At 37.3% G+C, this 16,779-nt stretch overlaps 1 protein-coding gene across 1 annotated transcript; it reads left to right on the top strand.

Annotated features, from left to right (window-relative positions):
- Positions 1-345: 345 nt before the first annotated feature.
- LOC149078197 (uncharacterized) lies at positions 346-6,827 on the top strand. Its single transcript, XM_089241791.1, has 2 exons — positions 346-594; positions 6,153-6,827. Exons 1-2 carry the CDS (start codon positions 418-420, stop codon positions 6,717-6,719), a joined length of 744 nt encoding a protein of 247 aa, XP_089097917.1. The 5' UTR covers positions 346-417; the 3' UTR covers positions 6,720-6,827.
- The last annotated feature ends 9,952 nt before the right edge of the window (positions 6,828-16,779 follow it).

Raw genomic sequence — 16,779 nt, 5'->3', positions numbered from 1 at the left:
ATACGAAATGGCGATATAACATACAAATGTTAGGAATTCAGTGCGATTTATCATGTTCCTTAATAATTCGGGTATTATGCATAATTCTTCGTAAATGTGATAAATTTAGGGATATTTATCAAACTTACCAAAATGGTCGGTGATTATGCATAGTGGCCGATTTTGCTATGCATAATAACCGGATTTATCATTTTTACCGCGTAACATACACATGGATCTAGTCATCAAAAGGTACATTTATATAGACGTATATGCGTCATACACGTGCGCAATTTGCACCGTTGTCCTGCTTATCATTGGGAATTATCTAACAACGAACACGGCCGATAATGAGGAAGCTGATTATAAAACAACCGACTCTCGCCTAGATCGAGCCTCTTATTTGTTTCGAAGCCTTTTCTACTCTCCGAATCAAAGATGATCAACAAGAGCTTTTGTGCGGCGTTTCTGTTGCTCTTTTCTTGCATCGGATTTTCTGAAGCGACTCTGTTCATCTCTGATGTCGACGAAACAAAAGCCGAACAAGAAATACAGGAATTCTTGGATTACGGTTGCGAAATGTTGGTCACAATCAAGAACGATGCTCAGGAAACGGTACGTCTAGCTTTCTTTCGCGCATGCGCGGCTGAATGTACATTTCTTTTTTTCAAAAGAAAATTGAATATTTTCATGAATTTTTTCAATGACTTTTAATCAACTATTGCCATTATTTTCTTTCAAAGTTTTCCGAAAGGCAATTTTCACAATGATTGTAAGTTGTGTTTCATGGGCTTATTTTCGAAATGGAACATTTCCACTTTTGTTAAATTTACAGTAGAAGTAAAAAACGTATTCCTCACGTTTACTTTACAAAGGTGGAAAATAGCCCAACAGATAGCAACGTAAGGGGAATGGTATAAGCATATTGAAATACTATGTTACTTGGATCAACATCCAAGAGAGTTATCTGCATTTGAATCTCGGAAATGTTCCGTTTCGAAAGAAAATTATAGTGGAAATTTTACCTTTTGATCAAAAATGTCAAGTCAGAAAAATTGGAAATTTCTACGTCGCCTGTTGGTTCCAGAACGTTTCAGCTATTCCAGGAAGCTACCCTTACTGCCTTCCCGTCATTAACATAAGAAACCCGATCATTCTACAGTGGAACCTCCCATAACGGACACCTCCACTGACGGACACAATTTTGAATCACATCGACGGGACTCAATATATCTTACTATCCATTAACGAACACTCCTCGTAAGCGGACAAAATGTTCGGTCCCATGGGTATCCGTTATTGAAAGATGGAAAATAACGAAGTGGGTATGAAAAAGGTGGATATGCTCCCCCTTTTGATAGAAACGACACTAACCTTACATTTCAATTTCTATCAAAAATATTCCCGAGTGAATAATCCGGTTTGACAGAGCTTTTCCCCAAACATTCTTAAACCGTTAAAAAGGGCCTTTCGGGAAAAAAGTGGAAATGTTCCCTTTTAAAAATAAGCTCCTCATTGCGTTTACACTTTTCTATCGACTTCACCTTGAATTATTATTAGTTTATAAATTACTGCAATCAAATTTCAGTATTAAATTGTATAAAATTTTTAAATATTATTTCACATTAAAAATGATTAATTTTGCGCATTCACCCAAGTTTTTTTGCTGAACAATGATCACATTGTAGTAGAGAAATATCGGAATATTCATACTAACGCGTGAATGGAAAATTCACCGACAACAATTCACCGCCATGCAATTCACCGCTAGGAAAATTCAATGACCAACAATTCACCGAATAAAAAAGTTCATCGCTGAGAAAGTTCACCGACATCAGTTCGACATGAGTGAATGAACGATCGAGTGAGTAAGTGAACGAGTGAGTGAATGAATGAGCGACACCAGTCTGTCTTAGCTAGCTAGCTCTCACTCACTCACTCACTCACCGGGTCACTTGGTCAATGACTATCGCTTTTGTATTTGGTCAAATACAAAAAGCGAATAGAATGCTTGGTCTCATTTTCAAAAAGGAGTATGCTGTAAGGTTTTGGAGACCATACCTACAGAGGGACATAGACTTGATTGAAGGGTTGCAGAGAAGAGCTACGCGTGTCCTTATTGGCACACAGGGCTTGAGTTATGAAGAGAGACTTCATTTTTTGAATATGTTTACATTGGATGAACGCAGGTATCGAGGAGATATGATCGAAGTGTTCAAAATTTTCAATGGGATGGATAGGATGGACCATGAACTTTTAGTACACCGCCAATCAACTGCTTTTACAAGGGGACACCAGTATCGATTGGTGAGGGACAATGCAAGGTTATGGTGTCGCAGGGAATTTTTCTCCAATAGGGTTGTTAATAAATGGAATAGCTTACCCCCGGAGGTAGTAAATTGTAATACAATTGACACGTTTAAAAAGAAATACGATAAACATGTTGGGGTAAATCGAGAAGCTATCCATTCTTAGAATAAGACAACCATAAGTATTCTTTATGGGCATTGTATAATATTTTATCATGTGTATATATTGTTTGTAATTTGTGTTAATTGCATTTTTAATTGGGTTGCTGTATTTTTGAAACATATGACAACCATATTTTTATGGGCATCTTTTTATCAGCCACCTCGTTGGGCATTTTGCCTGTTGTGGCGTTGTATTTGTATTTGTATTAGCATTCGCTATCTTACAAAGCATCATTTGCAACGTGGTTTTTTTTTTAATTATTTAATTATGAAGTAATTAATTTTTTTATACTTTCAAGAGGGATAAACAGTACGTGACACACAAACTGATGAAAAGCTAATCACCATATCGTTCCCCTACATGCCAGAAGCACCAAATTCTCCCTTTTTTTACTGGGTGATCGGATACATTATTTTGTTGTTTAAGTCGTGCCTGAAACGCGAATGTGTATCCCTATTGAAACACACATTACAAACATATTAGGAAAATAACTTCTAGACAGTAACATGGGTAGTCATGGACAGTAACATTTAAACATCATCTGCCACGCTTCTTTATTTCCAAGAGCATTGTACATCTGTGCTTCTGGCAAGAGGGGAGGACGATATAATTTCTAAATCTAATCATCTGATGGTAAAAAAATCAATGATGGTAAAATATTTACCATTACCGGATGAGCTATCGTTAAAATACACAACAAAGTATTCTAAATAAAATAATCAATAGTTGAAATCATTCAATTTGTGTACAGTCCCTAAAACCAAATTATAAACCAAAACAATCTTGCCAAAGCAGTGATAAGTTGCCGAAACTTAGTACGTTTTTCATCTTTAATGTCTTGATAAATATTGCATTTAAAAGTATGGAATATTTTGCAAATGACTGCTCACAAAGCAGGTTTTAAATTTCACCAATTGTAAGTTTTTATCTCACAGGGTCTAAATAAAAAGTTAATTTATCGGTAGTTTTTGTTGTTGTTGTTTTAAGATCCATATTGCATAGAGAATATTTTTATTATATATTATTTTAAAAAGGATGACTAATGTCGTGAAATTTATCACTGGTTTTCTTAGAATCGATAATAACTATGAGAAGAGACAAACATGTGTCATTTTAAAAAAAAGAACTGTATCCTCTCTTATCGTATTGGCGTGAATAAAGCTGATAGTATGTAGATTTCTTGTTCACTATCTCATCGAAATACAGGTGTTATAGTTATCTAGAGTTTTGGGACAAATGCTACAGTAATCGTTCTGTCACTGGGATGAAAATTTTATTTTCTTAACCCATTGATTAACAGACTATATTTCGCAGGTATGCGGCTATATTGCAGGCTGGGGGGGGGATGTTTGTGTATAATTTTTTTAAACGACTTACTGCATTGTAATATGCGTTTAAATTTTTTTTATATCATACTTATGCATAAATGTAACAAGCATAGTATATCATATTCCCGACCAGGACATTGTCATTTTAGTTGCATATCACCGACTAATCAGTATACACTCAGGCATTCTATTAACGCTCGGAATGCTCCCATCATCCACAAATGATCAGTGTAGTAGCCTACTCAATCATTCTGTGATTAACTGAATTTTTTTTCTTTTTCACATGAATCTCTTAAAATTACGTATAGATGGCGTACGCATATATATATTCCAGTTTGTTTCTCTCTCTCTCTCTCTCTCTCTATTTTCTAACACATTTGCTTGCAGATGGGTGCGCTTTGTTGAGGTAGTGGTAGAGAGTGCCTTTTTTTCCCCGCTACTAATCGCTATTTTTTCGGTGATTCGGGGTTTGAACCCAAGAACCCAAATTATGTGTTTGTGTACCACAATTTTTTTTTCTATTGTATTAAGCAATGAAACCTGTACGAAACGGAACGTCAAGAGACTGAAATAATAATCAATTTTCGATAGGTTTCCATTTTATAAAGGTGCATAGTAAAAGCATTAATCAATGAAGGGACTGTTTTTTGTTTCCGTCAAAGACAGGTTTGCGTATCATATTGTGTCCGTCCGATAGGTTTCACTGTATTTGCAACGTACGCGTTTGAATGTCATCTATCTTTCACAAAAGACAACTGAAAAAAATGTAAATTTTTTTTTTTACACTCCCGTATCAAGAGAAGCATTTTTCCGACTATTCCTGCAGTCTAGGGGTTAATGGAACGACGTACGGAGCGTAAGTTCTGGTCGATAAATAACGTACGTCGTGGCAGTCACAGGTTTATCGATTGAGTAAGATCGATAATAATAAAAAAATATTATATAAAACTGTATCTCAACCCAATCAACTCTGAAATGTCCTTTGTGTAAACACTGCATTTCAGATTTTATCCAATCAACTCTTATGACGTGACGTTCACGTCCTTCCGAAACTGGGCCTTTAATTCCGTTGATGTGAACGTTAAGCGCCGTGGATAAAGTTGTATACCTTCATGTAACTTCCAAGATAGCTAACGCGAAAGGAAGCAAACGTTACGTCATACGAGTTCATTGGGTTCAATAGTTACCCAAATGACATTATGAGACATCGTTAAGAGCTTAAATTTCTGAAGTACACTAATTTTTGCTTTCGGAAATGGATGTACAGGTGTCTTTTCGTAAAGAAATTCAAAGTCCTTAAGAAATCTTACGTAAAAAAATTGGTTGGTCTGAGGCGCGTGGAAAAGGAAGCGGACTCAGCCGTTTTCTCCATCTTTGAACAAAAATCTGGTTTTGCCACTCTATGTGACTAGTCCTCATTTTCGATGTCATTCCCTCATACGTTTTCTAAATTTTCCCCTTTTGTCCTCATTTTCTGGGTTCCGGATTTCCCCTTCCAACAAAGAAAAATATGCACAGTGAAACAAAAATCAGTTCATTAGTGTGTGTTTACTCTCTCTCAGACCTGTTTCCACACATATTTGCACTCTTTGAAGAAACAAAGGGCTCTGTAGGTAGCTGCCGTGAAAAAGTACCTCCTCAAAGATAAAAAATACTGTATTCACACATATTTAAAAACAATCTGGTTTTTTTACTAACTGTTATTCTTTGTTGGGATAGAGGCACCATCTATTGAGAAAAATTCGCCCATATGTGTGTTGGGATCGATGGAAAAATTATTAATGCTTTGAGCTTGGTGGCGCCATCTGTTGTGAAAAGACACGAACAAGTAGTTACTGAAAATATACAAAAAACGTACGTCCTTATTTTGGCGTTTACCTAAATCTGGTTACACAACATGTGACGTCTCATAGTCTAACAAAGAGCAGGATAGGGAACACCGATTAGCTATAGCGATAGAAGTCACATTTTCACTCAAAGATGACGGATGAGTCAGCCAGGGGTTTCGAGGAGCCCCAGCTCTAACTGAGGCACCTGGAAAAACGATTGGACTCATTGTCTGCCATCTTAAAGCGGGAAAACAAGTTTTCTATCCAAAATGACGTCTAATCGTTGAAAAAAGGGGAAAAAAGCGGTATATAGGGAAGAACTACTGGTTGCAGTGATAATACTGACGTCACACTGCACACAAATATGTCGGATGAGCCAGCCTAAGATTTCCAGGAGCTCTAGTTCTATCCATTACGTAGTGACGAAAATACCTATTTACGTTATAAAAATACTGTGGTCATATTCTGCATTAAGTTACTATTGTTTCTCATCCCACATAACTGCACTAAATGCATTTTTTTTTTTTAATTTTCTGATTTCCAGGTACGCCTCAGGTGTTCATCGGAGAGCGCAACTCTGAAGTCCGTCCGGTTACCTGCCGGCAGCTCTCACATATTCTCATTCAGACCTCTGTCAAACGGCAGTAGCGTCTACTACTGCACCTTAGCCTACCGACAGTACTGGGTGCGTTTCGACGTGTACAGCGAGGCTGGGAACCCTTACATATGCCCTGGCAAAAAGGTCTACAGGTACTCGGTCCAGCCCGATGGCGTCTACGCGAACGTAACCAAGACTCACTCCGAGAAGATCAGGGCTCTGGAAAATGGCCAGAACAAGTTCACCCTTTGGGAGAACTTCGACGAGAAGAGCAACGTCGCGGACGGCCTCCTGATGACAGGGTTCGTGGACGGAGGAATGTGCGCTGACCTGCCGTATCCTTTCAACGACAAGGCGACGGCAATCACCCTATGCGACCACCAATGCCTGTACGCGTACCAGAAGTACTCGTGCCAGGGAGCCAAACAGAAGCTCCAGGCTGGAGATGGGTGCAAGGAGTTCAGGATCAGTGATTACCTTGCTGGTAGAATAAACTCCGTCAAGGGTTGTTAATAGACTTACTCCTAATTGTAAGTCACACTGTCTGTACCTACACAAGAGTTTTATTGGTTGATAGTTCGATTAGATGTCCAGAGTTTTAATACAATTGGGTTTTGAAAATGCGTTGTTTATTTTATTTCTAACTGTGTTCAGAATTTCAAAAAAATTAGAGTAACAGATAAAACACAGGGTGGTTATAAATAAACTGACACTACTCAGACGCCCACTGTAATGGAGGCATTTCGATGAAACTTGGTATATAGAATATATGGACCATGGGGGCAAAAGAAAGATTCAATAGGGAATAGTTCAACTTTTAACCACTAGGTAAAAAAGTGGCGCTCTTTATGGCATTTATCTTTTTCCCGCATGGTCCAAATAACGTATATACCGAGTTTCAATGAAATACGTCCACCACAACGGGCGCTACATAGGTCGAAGTAGCGTCATTTCAATTCAACTGACAGTCATCTTAATTATAATGGAATCTACCAGAGGCGTATATGTAACGTCCGTTGTGGTGGACGTATTTCATTCAAACTTAGTATATTTAGACCATGAGAAAAATATAACTTCGTATATAAGCGCTGCTTTCTCACCAGGTGATCAAACATTGAACTATTTTTTATTGAATCTTTCTTTTCCCCGATGGTCCATATATTCTAAATACCAGTGCTTCTCAAACTTTTGTCCCCCGCGGCTTCCTTGCTCAATTCATGGTTCATCTGTGGGCCTTCCCAGAGAAGTTTTGTGAGATCCTTTCAAATAAAAGAACCACTTCAAAGCATAAATTTGCACACACATATCAATATCTCCAGCCACGACGCCCCGACAAAGACCGACGATTCCCATAGGAGCCGCGACGCACATTTTGAGAAACACTGCTATATCACTAAGTTTCATCAAAATACTTACATCTCAATGGGCGCTACATACGTCTGAATAGTGGCAGTTTATTGATCATTGATCATTTTTGTCGCACCACGGTCATTTTCTGCACGCGAGGGCTAATTAGACCGGGACCTACAATGAATTGTCGATTCCGAACGGCAGGCTTGTTTTTATACTCATCGAGAGGTTGGTACGCTAACCCCTCGATGGGGGCTCTCTGCGGTAGCAATTTTTTCTGCGGTCGTGTCGCCATTTTTGTTGTACCCCTGTGTCGGGAAAGTTTTCTGACGAGGACGAACCGAGTATCGAACTCGCGATACCTCTAAACATCCTTTGATACTTCAGGCGAGTATAAACTGGAATTATTTTATGATAAATATATTGAACGGAATAAAAAGATACAAAAATAACACTATTTTTCTACGTCATGGGTTCTTAACGTTTTCAGCTACGACCCAAAATCAAAACAAAAATTGGCTTCGCAACCCATGGGACTGTCTGTTTCGAAATTAGTGAAACCAGTGACGCAATGTGTGCATTTATAACGGAACTGTAAGTCGATTCGCAGGAAGCTCCTGCGAATCAAGTTTGGGTCGTGACCCATAGCTCAGAAACCTCGTTGAAAAGCCTCGCTACAGAGAGCAACAGGCCTACAACGTTATAAATATTAAATCATTCCAATTTACTAATAGTTCGAGAAATAGATGGTAGATGGCAGCACTATAACAAGCATTTCACAGAAATAAATGTCACGTTACGATCACAGAATGTACACGCACATTCCAACATGTACCAATGCATTAAAAATTTCTCAGAAGTACACACGGACGAGGTGCATGTGTACTCAAGTAGCAGTAGTGCCCCCTTGCCAACCTGCCAACCTTTTTTCTCCATTGTTCGCACAAAATTCCAAACTGCAATACAATTTTATTGGCTTTCGTTACATTGATGATCTAATCATCTTCAGCGATAGCAATTTTAACAGCATCTTCCACAAAATCAAGAAACCACAAAGGAAAACCAAATCAATTTCTTGTATATAAAAATATATTAAAAATTATATAATACTTTTGTTTATATTATATTTTTTTATAAAAAAATAACAATAAATTGGAAACGAACGCGTATACGACAAAAGAAAAGACTTCAACTTTTTTGTTAACTGCCACTGGCGCTCAAATATCATCATTAAAATATTCAGAAACCACTCATTTCACCAGTTTTTAGATTCGGCCGCGTATGTAATAATAAGCAGGAATTCACTACAGCACGCCTCAATCTTTCTAAAGCTCCATCTGCCAACAGCATATCCACTGCTTTCTTCAACGACATCCTACATTTAAAGCAATACAACTGTATCTCCTCTTCCATCCCTTTGGGAAAGAGCGCAAACTATCCCAAGATGGTCTCTCTGGGCGGTCAGCGGTCATGTCTGTCTGTATCCCTCCTTCTTAAGGTATATCCGGAGATTTGTAACTAATTTTTGACTACATTTTGGAGTTTTTGTAATTTTTGTAAAAATTCCCTGTAATTTCTGCTTTTCTGTATATATTTTTCTGTATGTTTTTCTCGTGCTTCATTTCACTTATAACCTGATGCTTTGTATATTTTCAAATAATGTATTTTTTCAATATATTATTTACTCATTTTCCATTCCACGTTTTTCTCGTCCAACATAATTGTGAGTAGGCAGGAAACAAGGGTTGCCATGTGAAATCTGGCAAACCCAATCTTCAGAAACGCCTAGTTTTTTCGAACCATGCATGGGGTCCTTCTTTCCCCCCCCCCCATGACGACCCACTGCATAGGTTCTATTTCACTCTTACATAAATTCCATCTTGTATTCTTTTTTCTTCAAATAATTACCTTTTTTTTATATATATATATACCATTTAAAACCATTAAAAATAAGGTATACGGTGTATTTCTGGAGTGAAGAGGTTATGTACCTGTTTCGCTCCATCACCGTGCTACTGAATGCAGATATCAGCTGCTGCAGAGGAAAAGAAGCGGTAAGACACAGCAAACATCCAAACCAGCTGCCAGTAATCGTTAGAGGGCTTCCGATCACCTCTCTTCCCTTCTGGAATGAAATTCCGGTTTATATTCGATTCGCCTACGCGTACAATATGCTATAACTTTCTTTCATTTAAACCGAGCACAACTCCGGTCTACCGCTACATTCACTGCCGATTGAAATGCGCCGGAAGTGTGTATGTAGGTTATGTAGGTACCCCCTAACAGTCTGAGTGTGTATATAGTGTTGTGTGTGAATTTTCAGTGCTGCCATCCATGTTTAAAAATTTTCAGTGAAGTGTAATGATGGAATATTTGTACTGATGTAGGTCTAATGCTCGCTGCGCTGTGGCGAGACTTTTTAACGGGGAGATCAGCTCGCATTCACGTCTCAGAGGTGGAAACCACAGGAAGCCAAGCTCAGCAGGCGTGCCGGTGGAGTTTTCACCCGGGTCCCTACGATGAGTGTCCGTCACTATCACCACTCGACCACCACAGCGGCAATACTTTGTACCAGGAGCCTTTAACGTATGCGCCACGGACCATATTTGGCCCTTGCCGTGGCTGGAAGATCATTTTCAGGAAAATGGCTAAAAACATTGAAGACACACGATCAAAAAATATTACTCATTTTATCACACTCGCAGACCAATGAGAGACGGAGCACGAGGCCCAAACAGCTTTTAGGAGAAAATTTCCCTCTGGAAAGGCGTATCTACCTACAAAATTCACAGAATTTCTGAGAAATAACTTCATAGAAAAATAATTTCAGAATCAATGAAAAAGAAATAATTTCGAAATTGTTGAAAGAAATAATTTCAATTTTTTTGAAAGAAATAATTTCAATTTTTTTTGAAAGATATAATTCCAGAATCCTTGAAAGATAAATAATTTCGGAATTATCAAAATTATCATTTCATGATCGAATTCCGTAAAATTATTTCGTATCACTTTCTAACTAATGGGAGAGTAATTATAAAATGACTGGAGAACATATTTTCAGAATTAATGAAAGAAATAATTTCCCATAATAAATTATTTCATAATTGCCAAAAAAAATAATAATTCCAGAATCATGGAAAGAAATTATTTCAAAATTGATGAAAATATTTTAATTATTTTCTGAATTATACAGAATTACCGAAAAAAAAGTAATTACATTAAATACAGTTATTGTAAATTAATCAATTAAAGTAATTTCATAATAATTAAAACAAGAAATTAATCAGAATTTTTCCACCAGAAAGAAATCGATTTCAGAATTAATAAAAAGTATAATTTCAGAATAAAATGAAGTCTTCAATTATTTTGGGCCCATTCTGTTAGGATAAAACACACTGTGATCATGGATTTCATATAATTCTTAATACCCGCGGGGTTCGTGGGAAGTTTCGATTCGGCCTGTGATGTCTGAAAGGTTGAAGACTCCCCCCCCCCCCTGCTTTATCAACACCATCTATAGTAGACTACCCATTAATATACACTGTAGTGGTAGGTTCTACTTTAGCTGGTGTCGGCTTCATATAGTTGACCAACGTGTTCAATCATCGATTGTTTGAATTTCCTCACGAATTTCAACGGAATGAAGTCCGATGTGGGTCGTTTGATTAATGGACCTCTTGGGAAAGATTACGTCCGAACGGGTTCCAGCTACGAGTCTGACGAGTTTGTTGCTACTAACGAGTATCGGAACGTCTTAATGAGTATACGATTACTTTGATCATCCTATGAATTCCTATTATTATACATGTGAATTCGCTAATCAGAGATTCTTCATAATGAATAGATCTAATTGGACCTTGAGGTTCATTATATATACAGTCGATTTCCGTTATAACGAATACCATTACAACGAAAATCTCGTTTTAACGAAAACTTTTCCAATCCCTCAGAAAAGTTCACATAAAAACAATGTAAAAATCTCGAATTCCTTTATAACAGAATTTCGGTATTACGCAGTGATTTCTCCAGTCTCTTGGAGTTCGTTATAACGGGATTCAACCTCAGCCACGAATTACCGACTGAAAAGCTTCACGAACCTTTCGGACACAGAAGAGATTGAAGAAAGTTTCGGGAAAAGATTTCTGTGATTTTCTTCCATGAAACACACTCAAAATACCGTGCTCGATGCACCGTACCGTATTGGTTATACCGTATTAGATGCACAAAGAGAATACCCAGAAGAATTTCGACCTTAAAAAATCAATTGCGACAATGTTGGTAGTATTATATTACATGGCGAATGTGTTCTAAAATACATGGAAGGGTCAGTGTGACGTCCCATTTCATCTTTCTAGGTATATCCGTTCTTATTTCCGTTGCTAAAAAAATGATGAAAAAAGCTTTTGGTATAAGCTAAGAACATGATAATTCAGGAAAAGCCGAGAAATTTTAATGCATTTGGTTCATTCTTACTTGAGATATGCCAGCAGAAAGCTCACACGGTTACTCACAAACTTATATAGTTACTCACTCATGCGGTCACTCATCCATATGGTCACTCATACAGTCACTTACTCGATCACTTATACGGTCATGGCAAGCGAAATGTCAGGGACGAAATGTGGATTAAATGTCGGAGGCGAAATTCCGAGATCGCATCTTTTTTATGGTCAGTATGTTCGTGTTCAGTCTAATTCCAATTACATAGGAATTGACTGTTTTTATTCTAGACGCAGAAAATTTTTTGCCTAGTGTAATTAGAGAAGAATTTTCATCCCTTGACTTTTTCTCATTAAAGTATTGGGCAGAATTTTTTTTTTATAGACTCTATTTTTAAAAAAAATTACGATTTTATTCCTTTTTATTACTATTATTATTTTTTTTTTTTTTTTTACTATCCTGATCGATCGATCATCAATCATTTGGTCGACCGATCGTTAAGCAAGCCATGGGAAAAAAAAACCCCTCCATCCTTCCACATCGTGCTTTCCTCCTTCCGTGCGTGACCATTTGTTGCCCAAGGTCCCATGGCCGTTATCGGAAAGTCACGCTACTATGCGTTCAACAAGTAGCGCAAACTTCTGATTTGAGTTTCACATTTTCTTTTTGTGCGATCGATCCGAGATTCAGATTATTTATTCTGATTCTAACCAACAGATGAAGAATTTATGTAAATACACTTATGAGCGGTATTAAAAAAACGAGATATTATAGTAAATATGCACGGTAATTTCTATTGGAGCATACGTTCCCTCGTATTACGTATATGTGATGCATCGAAAGAAATGTTTCTCACGTACGTGAGTAGTCGATATTTTTGCAGTTGTGGGCCTTCCAGGATCGATTCTTATTTCGGGAATATATTTTCATAATAATAAATGTCTCATAAATAGTAGATAGTTGGAAACCAATCGCAATGCGTGGCTTCAATTCAATATTTGATTGAGTGTTTATATATGTTGGTTGTATGTAATCATCACGGTACCTATACGCAGGATTTACCTTTGTAGAGGCCACGAAAGGCTTGAGGGATGGCTCAAAAAATTTCTTGCGAAGGAACGGTTGATTTTACCGACCATCAAAAAGCAATCGAATTAACATAAATTGATTAAAATAGCATATAAAAGGTCTTTTCCCCCTTTCGTTATTTCAGTTTTTATACGACAATATTAGTTTGTTTAATTTTTGGTCGAGGTCTGGCACGACGCTCTAATGCCCACCTTCCTCCCATGTGGGAGCCTCCTCCTTCTGGCTCTAACGCATATATATATATATATATATATATATATATATATATATCATTCTCAACTCATCAGAGGTATTGATTTTCTCGGTTTGTGTTTCGGAACCCACAGTCAGGGAATCACACACGTTACTAATCCTAGACATCAATTCATTTATTCTATCAAAGGAAATATAATATATTATTATATTAATTTCAAAATTGTTCGCCTTTTACTAGTTCAAAACAATGGTGGCCGCCAACGAGGGTTAAGAATTCCGGGCATGTTTTGAAAATTAGTTTAAATAAATTGGCTTGTGCATAAAACTGCAATCTGCAGAGAAATGCCAGTCGTGGTCAAGAGTTTTATTTTTGAAAGCGAATAAATCAGTTTAAACTTTCACGTATAGATGGCAATAAACCGTTTTATATGGTTAACATTGCGCACACAAATCCCGCAAGTAAAATCGATACTATCGCAATATAAATGTGGTATTTAAATAGCCTAAAGATATTAATAAACTACACTTCTGTGTAATCTTCTGTGATCTTCCAAACTTCAAGGCTGCCTGGTGGCTCAATCAACACCTAATATGTATTTGCAATATAGAAGAAACGAATAAGTAAGGCAAAAAGGGAAAAAGCTAGCTAACATTTTATTGTGGCGCCAGAGTGCTACAGTGGTAAGATGCTCTTCTCGCACCATGAGGGTTACCGTCAAGAGAACCACGGATTTAAATCCGGGGGAACAACATCGGAAACAAGTTCTTTACCTATCGAATCTGGGCGGCCACACCAATATATAGAGCTTTCATTTCCCACCCAATTCCAAAAGTTGGAAATTTCCGTACGGTGATATGGCCGGAGTGTGTGTACGGTAAAGTAGTAGCTAACATTGTGATACATCGAGTCTCCGACCACATTTAATGGATATCATTGGTACAAGATTCAGCAGCGTCTTTACAGGTTAGCCGCCGAAGCCCACTGGTCGATCAAGGGAGCCTCACATTATTTTTTTTTTTTTTTAACCAGACCAGACCAGAATTGAACTTTAAGCCGATTCCCAGCCCGCGAGGGCCAACTGCCGGCATAAAAACTGGCCAAGAAGGCCTGTGAAGAAGAAAATGTGTACATGTTTGTAGATAGATATGTGTTTGCATGAATGTGTAGTGTATGTAAAAAGAACTGGTCAAATTGGTGAAAAGTCATGATCTGGCTATAAGCAGGCAAATGTCATCACAGTTCACAGAAGCAGGCAAATGTCACCACAGTTCACAGAAGCAGGTCACACAATCTGCAGCTAGCAACATCTATTCGAAGTAGAATGGGGGAAAAAACATCACATGGGAGTCGTGACGCAAAAACCCCAGCTGTAACATCAAAAATGCAATACAGGTAATAAAGTTCTGTTTCAACTCAGTGCATCAGAAATTAATGGGGATTTACTATTGACAAATTTTATGTAAGCAAAACAATCCAAAGTTCAAAAATAGTCTTCTCGCTCTTTTTTTTTTACACCTTTTTCAAATGTACATCATATGCAGGCCAAGTTCAATATGCAAGTTCAATTGGGAAATATATGTATATATACAAAATTCAATAATGAGAAGATACAAATCGAATAGATGCGAATAAATGTCAAAAGTGGATAGATACATAGTATGCAAGTAATGTGAGTATATACAATTGAATGAGAGAATTTATGTATTAAAATAGTATGTATACAATGAGATTTGTAGAAGAAAGCATCTTTACAAATTCTCCCATTTTTTTTTTTTAAATATGCGCATAGACAAAACTTTTAATACTGTAAATATAAATTGACTAATATTGGTGAGGGGGGGGGGGGAATAACGTTGTGGGAGTTGCATATCATCCAACTGCTCCACGAATTCTGCGAAAATACGGCAGGTGTTAACGATTTGATAAACCTGATACGGTCTGCCAGTCTCCTACCAGGGTGGAACCATGGTAATATGCAATGTTGTGTCCTTGAACCCACCACACGCATTGCCATCTGTTTGCACTATCCGTAAATTATTCTACCAAGCCGAGAGATTAATATGCACAAATATTTAGCGGTCACATGTATCAACTACGGAATTATTAGCGAATTCATTTAGTGCCGGCTCTGGAAGAATCTTCCTGTACTTCCTCGCGTAGTCGCAAACTCTTTCTGCTATTTTTAGCTTTTCAGATTTCTTTTGTTAATTCGTCAGAACGTGCCTGCAACAACGACAGAAAATACAAAAAAGAACGATTGTCAAAATGAGAATCGCCTACCCGCTGCTTTGAAGTAGTTCTTTTATGAGTAGAAATATCTACTCAACTATTCTGGGGAGCCGCAAACGAACTATCAATTTGGCTAGGGAACCGTGGATGACAAAAGTTTGATAGCCACTGCCGCGTGAGGAGTCACATACGCCAGGCTGGGGATAGTCTAAATTCGTTTAAAGTGATGCTCACGTTTTTATCTCATCTCAGTCTTGATTCAGAAGTCTAAACTCACGTTCATTCCAATATTGAAAGCAGATGACAGCACACTTCTTGAACACGAAACACTCATAACTCTGAAGATTATAACTCTCTAGAAATTATCCCAGATAAGTGTTTACGAGGTGCATGTACGTTTCGGTAGTAGTCTTTTATTATAGAAAACGAAATTGGAATCAGACAGTAATCATCTTTAACCCATTAACGCCGGTTGGTAAGAAAATTTGCCATTCTAAATTTCAAGTTTCTTATTTGCCAATAAATGGTAGAAGTGGTTCCACTCATTATTTTTTGTTTTTAAAAAAATCAAAGTCGTCGTTAATGGGTTAATACCTGTACAATTTACGTCTACGCACATCTGACGTGTAGGGACAACATAAATGTTTCACTTTTCATACAAAAAACGAGTAACTAGCGGTGCGTTGAGGTAAAAATCCTGATGATTCTAAGGTTCATTAAAATAGCGTCAATGAACTGATTTCATCTCTCTGTTGAACTCGTAAATAACTTCTTCATAACATTAACGTCAGTGTAGTTGGTTTTCTAAAAAGGGGAAAAGTGCTTCAGTTCCGTATTTACATGCACACCGAAGTAGTTATGCTCCTCAAAAACTGTACTTCCAAAAATTATTTACTGCCGAGCTTAGTCTGATTTATTCATGGTTGGGTATTTCAAAAATACATTAATAACCGTACTTAAAAACGAAATGATGTTCTAATATACACCACACACATATACCAGCAATTTGGAAATATCAAAAATATTATATTCTAAGTTATTCAGAAAGGTGATTAACATTAGAAAATCGATATTACTTTACACTGAATAATGAACGTATGGCAACGGATTAAGCACGCACACGCATGCAAATACGTTGGAATTTATTCAAAACCAAGAGAAAAATACATACAATTAACATTACAATGTTTACAATACCCATTAGGTGGCACTGAAACAAATACAAATAAATACAAAAACAAAGCCCCAACATGCAAAATGTCCAACGAG

This window comes from Pholcus phalangioides, unplaced genomic scaffold, assembly GCF_987345545.1.
Source record: "Pholcus phalangioides strain wild (caught in Gottingen) unplaced genomic scaffold, Ppha-v1.0 ptg000014l_1, whole genome shotgun sequence".
Lineage (NCBI taxonomy): Eukaryota > Metazoa > Arthropoda > Arachnida > Araneae > Pholcidae > Pholcus > Pholcus phalangioides.
This window is presented reverse-complemented; position numbering and strand designations above follow the sequence as displayed.

Bases quoted from the DNA above. Each gene is read 5' to 3' on its own strand.
- LOC149078197 (XM_089241791.1), top strand. From the start codon at position 418: ATGATCAACAAGAGCTTTTGTGCGGCGTTTCTGTTGCTCTTTTCTTGC. The intron at 595-6,152 runs GTACGTCTAGCT...TCTGATTTCCAG, and splicing joins AGAACGATGCTCAGGAAACG to GTACGCCTCAGGTGTTCATC.